This window comes from Belonocnema kinseyi, chromosome 9 (assembly GCF_010883055.1).
Source record: "Belonocnema kinseyi isolate 2016_QV_RU_SX_M_011 chromosome 9, B_treatae_v1, whole genome shotgun sequence".
Taxonomy (NCBI): domain Eukaryota; kingdom Metazoa; phylum Arthropoda; class Insecta; order Hymenoptera; family Cynipidae; genus Belonocnema; species Belonocnema kinseyi.
The window spans coordinates 79,858,342-79,867,882 of NC_046665.1; the positions used below are offsets into that span (position 1 = coordinate 79,858,342).

Consider the following 9,541-nt stretch of genomic DNA (forward strand, 5'->3'; position numbering starts at 1 on the left):
GCCAATTAGCACAAATGGTAAGTTCCGACAGTGCCTACAAGTGTGCCTACTGGCCGCTAGATGGCAATACCGGTTTCATATGTATACACCTGGTACATAATTCTCAACGCCCATTTGACAATTAGGGTCTTACCACTCTTCTAGCTAATTGATTGACAACGCTGATTGGAATCAAGAAGAATCCGTACTTCTAAAACCACTCACCCCTACGCGAATCTAAGGAGGGATCTTGTGAATAAATACAGCGGATTCGGAAGCTGAAATCAGTTTAGTTCCAGTTTCAGTTTAGTTTGTTCCTGTGTAGTCGATTATACTCTAGCTTCAGTCTTTACCCCAGTCTCAGTTCAATCTCAGACAAATCTAGATTGTAAAGAATCTTCGAAACCCTAAACTCCGGCCCAACAGTGTTGGCCCGTCAACTATTTAAATCTAAAAATCTACGAAGAATAGTTTTTGAGTGGAACTCCGAGTCGAGAACACCTGCCAGAAAGGGTCAACGCAGCCCAGATACGCTGACCTTGCCATTTCAGCCTGCACAGCCATATTCAGCGCCATCTACCCTCTGCGGGTACCCATACAGGGTGCCAACAGAAGGACGGGCTACTTTCGATTAAAGGAACGGGAGGGCGAATTGTCCACTCTCAACAAAAAGGGAACTTTGTAAGTAAACCAAGGAATCAAATGATTTAAAGCAATTCGGAGGTTTATCAGGAAACGTTTATCAAATCTGATCTTTATATTTAAATTCTCTTAATACTTAAATAAATATTCATTATTTTATATATTATTACATATTTGATTTATTTATTGTATCTGGTAGTTATCCTCATCCCAGTTTTCTAGTTTATTTTAAGTTAGATTCTAAAACGAGGAACCACTTCGAATAAAATAAAATACAAGGTAATTTACATCTCGTAGGACGTAACAACTGAATGCTTGATTGGTTTGAATATTTCAAGTTTCATTTACGAGATTTTACTTGATTTTTATGTAGTTACCAGGGCTTTCAGAAAACTGTAGTGATTTTATAATTTTTTAGGAATTTCAAAGTATATTAAAGAGTTTATGTTATTTTCAAATATTTCAATAAATATTTCAAGATTTCTACATTTTAAAGGGTTTTCAAATAATTTCGTAGAACTTCAGAAAATTTCAAAGTATTTTTAATAAGGTATTGAAGATGCCAATGATACTTTAAAAACTTCAAAGGATTCTAATGTATTTTCAGAAACTTTCGGGGCACTGATGATACATACCAGATTTCTAAAGGATTGAACCCTTTAGTTTCATATTTTAAAAAAATGCATGACTCTATTTTGCTACTATTTTTTCCATTTATGTTACTATTGTATATTTTTATATACAATTAAATTAAAAATTTTAATCAAATTAACGAAATTGATATCAAATTGTAGTTCTATTCTTAATTTATTACATGCGTCTGAGGCTTGTAACAATATAGCTCAGCAAATGGTCATCAATGTAATCAGTAGTGTAGATCAATGTTTAGGCTAATACTAGTATAGGTAAAAGTATCTTGGATGGAGGCAATGGTGGCCCGGGCACCATTCTTATTCTTCAGAAGGCTTCAAGGTATTTAAAAAGAATTTGATAAGATTTAAGTGATATTATAGGACCCCTAATTATTTCGAAGGATTTACGGGAGTTCAAAAAATGTCACGCTATTTTAACAAATTCTAAACAATTTCAAGGTATTTCTACAAACTTAATGGCGTTTCATAAAATGTTCGTATGATTTCCAGAGAATTTTGAAATTTTTTTATTTTTTATTCAAGGTTCCAATAAATTTTTGATTGGTTCCTAGATTTTATCTAATCGACAAGGTTTTAAAGATTTAAAGGGATTTGAAGGTCTTTTTTAGAGATCTTAGATTAAAAAATCGAATTTAACTTATATTGAAGAGATTTCAAATAATGTCTGCTGAATATAATCGACTATTGCCATTTTCAGAGTTTACAATGGATTTTAAAGGATTTTATTGAATTTTTAGATAACTTTCAGGACTAAAATAAATTTTATTTTAGGGACTTACTACGGATTTCAATCATTTTAACGGATCTGGAGGGACTTATAAAATTTCAAAGGATTTAAATAATTTGAAAGATTTTGTCTAGTTTTTAAGTTAATTTTATAAATATTTTTAATTGTTCAGCTTAATACTGATTATCCTACAACCTTTTTCTATATGATGATTTTCCTGATGGGAAAATTATACATGGTGAAAAAGTTATTTATATTTCTTTTCACTATTTAGAATTTTTGCGTATGAGGTTATAGAGTGAATTTTCTATGATCAAGAAATAATTATGGAATTTTCATGATAGGAAAATCATTCTAGGCATATACTTATTTTCCTATAATATTTTTTCGTAACGGTAGCTTTCATTTTTGCATGAGAGTCGTTTTCTTTCCTTTGTAATAATTAATATAAGAAAATTAACTGTATGGCCTATCGATGAGTTGAAGGAACATACATACTATAGAATATTGCATTAGTATATGATTGACGTGTATGATTTAAGATTCCGCGGTTATGAAAATAAAAATAACTGCGAAATACATATTTTTAGCTAGCCTCTTTCCGTTATAAATATAGGAAAGACGATGTTGGTGGAGTGAGGGGATATCGAGTCAGGTACCTAGAATAAGACTATCTGATGATCACCCATTTGATCGTCTTCTTTTAGTATTAGCATTCGAATCCGCTCTATACTCTCCCTACTTGGAGAGAATTGGAAAAAGTATTATTAAATCCATTTGTTCATTATAAAGTGATGTCTATGAGTTCTACGAATATTAGGCTATTGTTCTGTTACCGTTAAGGGAGTCAGCCTAATTCTTATGCGTAGCGGAAAGATAGATTCCAGCTTATTTTCAATATGATGATAGACGCTTTCTGAATGTTAACAGAATAATAGTCTAATATTCGTAGAACCCATCGACGTGTGAGGGTTTAACTTTTTATATAGCCTTAATAAAAAATTTGGTTCTTTGCATTGTTTGTTAATTTAGCTTGACGCGTTCTACAATTAATTTATGTCGCACTGAGCTTTATCGATCCAGGAATCAGGCAACATATATAATTCCTGCACGCCATTGTTCATCGCCTTTATACCACCTATTTCGGATGAAAATGATTTGATCCATTGATTCAAAATTCATCAAGCTGATGCGATTTTTAATAATTTCTGCTCTCGCTTCTACTTTTTCGAAGAGAAATTCTAAATTTATTATACATCGCCATGAATATCGACTTGGTCATCGTTTCGCTCTCCTTCTCAAATCGACGGCTAAGTGTACTAACCTGCGATTAGAATTGTGCGAATTTTATATTTTGACATTTGAAATTTATCGCTATGTGTCGATGCCATTCAAATTCTAATTTTCATGCGTAATGAGTATGAATGTAAGGTGAACTACTTTCTCGAGACATATGTACCTCTGTTTCTTTGACATTGAATAGACTATTTTCATAACAACACTTAAATTTTATTCGAAAATCATTTATGGTTTTTAAATTTCGCATTCAAATTAAAACAAATATTTAAGGTAAAGCCTATTAAATATAGAAATTAAATGTTCAATTTTTTGAAAATAAACTAATTTCTCCGCAAATGTAAGCATATAGACAAACCATTAGGCTGATGAATATTGGGCCAACTGGTGGTATATTTCCGTGTATAATTAGTCAGAGGCCCATGCTATATTGATCAACGTATAGTTTGACATAGGAAGAATCAGTATTACATGTCATCGAATATTCAGTGAGTTGTGAATCGCATATTAAAGTTACGGTGGGAAGACGATGGTGAGAGACTCCAGTAGTATAGGCCATCGTGAACTCAGCCATTAGTGGAACATTATTACATGTTAGTTTTTGGTCAGACCTTTTAAGGAAGTAGTACAAATCAATGTTGAATCAAATAGAAATTAAAATAAATCGGTGACATAGCATTTTTATTTTATAGAGGAATACAATACATTTATAGACCTCGAATTCGAAACAAAATTTCTTTTCCCTTCTGGAATTTGAAACATTCATCAACAAAAAATAAAATTATTTTCTCGACTGAAGATAAAAAAATCTGATCCGAGAGTTTCGATTGTATTATTCGCCAGTACAATTTAAACTATGACTTCATGTATCTTTTTTGTTGCGTTGCAGGACCTAATGACGAAGAACAAGCGTCGCAATTGGCGTCGTCTGCTGGCTGGGGGATTAATTGCGATTGTCGTACTGGCTCTAGTGATCACGGCAGCTATTCTACTCACCGGTGGTCCCAATTCCTCTGAATCTAAAACGCCAACTGCAGCCGGCATCTCCCTCGAAGAATGGCTCCATGGCTCGCTGTCGACGAAAAGCTTTAATGGCACCTGGATGAGTGGTCAGTACTTTTTAACGTTTCTTTATTTTTCTCTAATGCTCCCTTCTTTGTTCTTCTCTATTTATCCTATTTTCCAATTTAATGGTGGCTGTTGTGCAAGGAAAATAATTATTATCCTGGCTCCTACAATATTTGTGCTAAAGTTTTGGAGTGGAATTGCGAGTGCATAGTGGCCATGGGGATCCGGTCTCTCCACTTATTTTTCATGGATATAAAGGAACTTGCAAAATTTCAAAGGATGTTAAAGATTTCACGTTATTTTGAAAGATTTCAAAGAATATGAAGAAATTGAAAAATTGTCAAGGGATTTCAGAGAATTTATAGCATTTCCAAATATGCCAAGGTACTCCAAAGGATTTTACAATATTTAAGGCACTTTATATTACCTTTAATTTTGTTCTAAGAATATGCGCGATTTTAAAAGATTTGAAGATAATTTAACAGATTCCAAAAAATGTCAAGAGATTTCAAAAATTTTAAAGAAACAAACAAATTTTTGCAAAATTTAAAGATTTTAAACTCGATTTTAGGGGATTCCTAGAAAACTTTGGGGAACAAAATAAATAAAATGTAATTCCAAGGAATTGACAGAGATTTTAATTTATTTCAAGGAATTTCACGTGAATTAATAATACCTGACGTGGCACAGCGAGGAAACAACGTATCGTCACTTTAGAATAAATTAAATAAAAATTGACAAATATCAAACTCAATCAATATTTAAAAGTGCTAGTCGATATTCGACTAACTTACTTCAGTTATAAACTGACTTAATCCAATTCAAGAATGATCCGAGTTTCAACCCACGAATCAATTCGGACACGTCATTTTTAATATTCACAAAACTATTCAGATAGTTTTGTAAACTTGGCCTAGATGTATGCTCCGAAAGCCACGATCACGATCCCCCTCGAAACGGTCAATCCTGTGCAACACCAGAAGCCGATCAAGTCGAAAAAATCATTTCACTTCACAATTATTAATTGGATTAATGGATCGTTTATTTGAATTGAAAACACTTTGCACTTAAGTAAGCATTATGTCTTCAGAGCTTACAATTAATTTTGAGCGCGGTGCGTGACTTGTGTCTCAGCTTTTTCGCGACATCTCCCAGTGAGAGTCAAAACTAGACCGAGAAACAAAAGTCGATACTTAAATCAATAGAATCCGTACCGAAAAGAGAAAGTTGGATACCGTCCCGCCGATCGAGTTTTAGTGGATTTAAAAATAAGTCCAAAGGTAACAAAACATTTAAATGAAATTTCTAATTATTTAAAAATATATCAAGGGAACTGACAGATTTGGGCTTCGTAAAATTTATTTGTGCAGAATCGCTATTGCTAATTATATTATAATCTTTTCCTATGTAATGAATTTATATTGTGAATTTTCTATAATCTCAAAAAAATTTGACTTTTGAAATCCCTGTGCTAAAAGCTTTTCTTTAACTATCGTGTTATATTCTTTATTTATTACCAGTGACTAAAAAATAAGAAAATGAAACTTTATTTTTCACAGTTTAGAATTACTCTTGAATCATGTAGCATATGACACCCTTCCTCGAAGGCGCCAGTCGACGCGGCCTCTTTGACCTGATTTTTTTTTATAATGTTAGTTTGAATTCTTAATGAATATATTGTTGTCACTTAAAATATTTTGAAGTTTTGGAGGTAATGGAATGTGAAAAGCGTTTTGAATTCCTTATAGTTAGTTAGATTGTCTGGCAACTTTGTACAAAACTTTGTAACTAAGATCAAATATGCATCGTCTGTTTGGAATGTATACCACATACAGCCCTTCTGCAGCAACGTTCGTTGGCCCTGCGAAATGTCTTGGTTAAACTGTTGGAAGTTTAACAAATACGAGAATGTCTTGCTTGCTTGTGCTGCTTTTTCCTCGGCAGTCTATTCAGAAAGTTCAACCTTCCTTCTATTTTTGTTCTCGGAAAATATAGAGCCTCAGTCATAAAACTGACGCAAGTCTTATACGCCGTAACTCACTTCGCCAATATCTTCTTAAATTACGGTATTATAAACTTTAAAAACTACTTTGCCTGCAAAAAAAATTCCTAAACTGTCTTTAAAGTAATCACATTAGTGTTGCTGTGAATATATCGCTATTTTTCTATTAAGTTTGAAAGGAGCTTTTTATGTATATGCTTACACGGGGAAAAATGGATGTTGAAATGTAGATATTCAAAGGGTAAGATTGTACAACCTAAGATGCAGATATTCATACCAAACATCTACTATCTTTTTGACATGTTAGGGGTAAAAATATTTGTATGTTAAACTGAAACTAAACTGAAACTCTTAACTAAATTTGTCGGTTCCATATTTTCGATATCACAATTGCAGAATTTAACAATTTTTGAACATTTCAAAAGATTAAAAATTAATGCTATTCTTAATTAAAATTGGATAACGACTTCTGTCTGTATGCACAAGGGAAGTATGATCTTAAATTGCAGGTTATATCATTATATTGACATGAACACATTTGACAAAATGCTTATGAATTTAAAATCAAATTTGAGTTCTAGTAACCTAAAATAGATAGAATCTTAACTACACATTACGCATCATTCGTTTTTTGCTTACTTATCGCGTTTTTTATTTTTTATTTTGCATTGAAAATGTTACGCATAACCTCAACTTGACTACATGTATCATCTGATCGACATTTTACACCCTTTATAGGTTTTTTGTGCATGCAAGAACAGTAACGTTAAATTTTAAATACGCAAATAAGTTATCCATTAATTCCTTGAATTACTAGAAATAAGTAAACTCCTCAAATATTTACAGCCGTTATTTGAGATAACCATAAGTGTAATATCTCGGATATTTCAGTTAAACATTTTGTATGTTCCATAGTAACGTCTCACTTTTTAATATGTACAGATGCTAACTTCAAACATCCAGATTGTTGTCCTATAGTTAAACATAAAATATGTTAACCCTGAAAAGCTGGATGTTACATTTAATCATTCATTTTTCTCCGTGTATATGTATTATAATTATATAATCAGTTTATAATAATTTCTTTAATATTGTGATAATATGCAGTTTCTGATAATGAGCTAAATTTCGGATGTATTATCAACGTCAATCGATTGATATGTTAATTTGGAATGTATACGGAGGGAGAAAATAATGCAGCACCGACTCGATACATGACAGCATATTAACGCAGTGAGATCGATGTGTCAGGTACTCGATAAGCGTTGAAATATTCAAATATGCAAATTAACATACTTCAATGTCTAATTAATAACACCTGTAAGTGTCAAGCTCCAATTTCGGTTTTGACGTTGCACATTCTCTCAATATTAAACTCTTCACATGACATAACAATTTTGAGAATTTAATCGCTAATGAAAAGACAAGTAATTATTTTTCAATTTGTCTAATTTGGGTTTCCCTGGATTTAAAATTGTTTAATTTTGAACAAACTCGATTTGAAAATGTTCAATTTGAATTAATTTTCTGTTTGAAAACGTAGACAATTAAAAATGATTTCATTTGTATGACTTCTACTTAGTAATTGTACAATTGTTTCTCATCATAAATTATTTAATTTTTTCCGTTTGATTTTGAAAATTAAATAACTGAAACCTTTGAGAAACCAAAAATTTTGTAGATTTAAGAGAATATCGAAATTTCTGGCAGAAGATTGTTATAGAATAAGTTAAGGCTAACTTTGTTGTTGTCTTTTGCATGCGAGTTTTGTCGTAGGTCTAATTATAGTATGTAGTTGATAAGTGTTTCACGCCGAGCCACAGCAGCCATCTACTCTCCACCGAATTGAGGTAACTCAGTGCACGGTTGGTTCCATATGCGTTTACCGATAAACCTCCTGCGTGCACAATGAATTACCTCCCCCTTGCCACTTAGTGGTCCTTCCCTACCAACCATTGAATTCCGCGTTAGCCGGCCGCGCAACGTTAATTACGAATTTCGATGATTAATGAAAATTTCATATCCGTTGCCACCTCCATACAGTGTATATAGCACAAAGTGACAGGAATCGGGGGTAATCGAGGGCAAACGTTTGAGTCGTTAGCTTCATGTAATAACGAGAAATCGATATCAAATCTCACAATTACACCGAAGATACTATTAGCCCCCATTTGAAGACAATTTGTATAAACTAAATTAAAAGTTATTTCCAAGAAGGGATGCAAGTTCTTTGTGGGTACTTCAAAAATAGCTTATTTTGTGAGCAAAAGTAAATAGTGGCAACCTTTTTTAAAATTACTATATTCAGGAAAAAAATTTGTTCTTTATGATAAATTGAATGAAAAAAGTTAAATTCAATGCACGTAGTCGTAAGATTTTTCGTACGTTATTTTTACCTTATCTAATGATAAATGAATTCAGAGTCAATGAGTCTTCACTAATTGGTAGGTTTTGAACCAAGTGGCAGTAAAACTTTAAACAAAGTTTTGAAAAGGGCCGTATTTTCAAGCATAATAGCCTTCAATTAAATTCTTTTTAACGAACGAAATTTTGGTAAAAACTACGAAATTAAAATCCCGTTGCCTATTTTTCGCTTTCCTCAGAGATCTACCTCGTGTCTTATTTCTCAATCTTAAATGCAGAGCGTCTGCGATTTTCCTCTTTTTGTTTCACGACTTTTCATGTGGCGAGCTCATCTTCACTTCGAAAGGATAGTCACCAGCGATCCGGAAAAACGCAAAGCAGTGGTCGCATTTTGGGAATTCATATTGTAAATAGAACTTTTCATCATAAGTCACTGTATTGAAATCAAAATAATAATTACTTTAGATGATATTTATTTCTTTAAATATATATTTTTAACGTCCAATATAAAATTATCCTTGAGTGATTTTGTATGAGTACATATTTCCTTCTATGCACTGAAAGAAATGAATTGCTGATACAGTTATATTGCGGGTTAGATCAGCAATCTGTATGGCCAAGACAGCTGATAATCCGTTAAGTAATTTAAGAATGGCCCCTTAGCATTAAAGTAATAAAGTTTCTTTAAAAATTCTTATCTATTAATTATCCTTACCAGGTGTATACATATGAAACCGGTATTGCCATCTAGCGGCCAGTAGGCACACTTGTAGGCACTGTCGGAACTTACCATTTGTGCTAATTGGCGTA

General features: G+C 32.5%; 1 protein-coding gene across 6 annotated transcripts in view; it reads left to right on the forward strand.

The window, feature by feature from the left end:
• Positions 1-9,541, forward strand: part of LOC117179413 (venom dipeptidyl peptidase 4) — a 794,327-nt gene that overhangs the window by 525,278 nt on the left and 259,508 nt on the right. For all 6 annotated transcript variants that reach the window (XM_033371173.1, XM_033371175.1, XM_033371177.1 and 3 more), the window contains exon 3: positions 4,187-4,406. In XM_033371173.1, the coding sequence (XP_033227064.1) occupies positions 4,187-4,406 (220 nt within the window). The remainder of the gene's footprint in view (positions 1-4,186; positions 4,407-9,541) is intronic.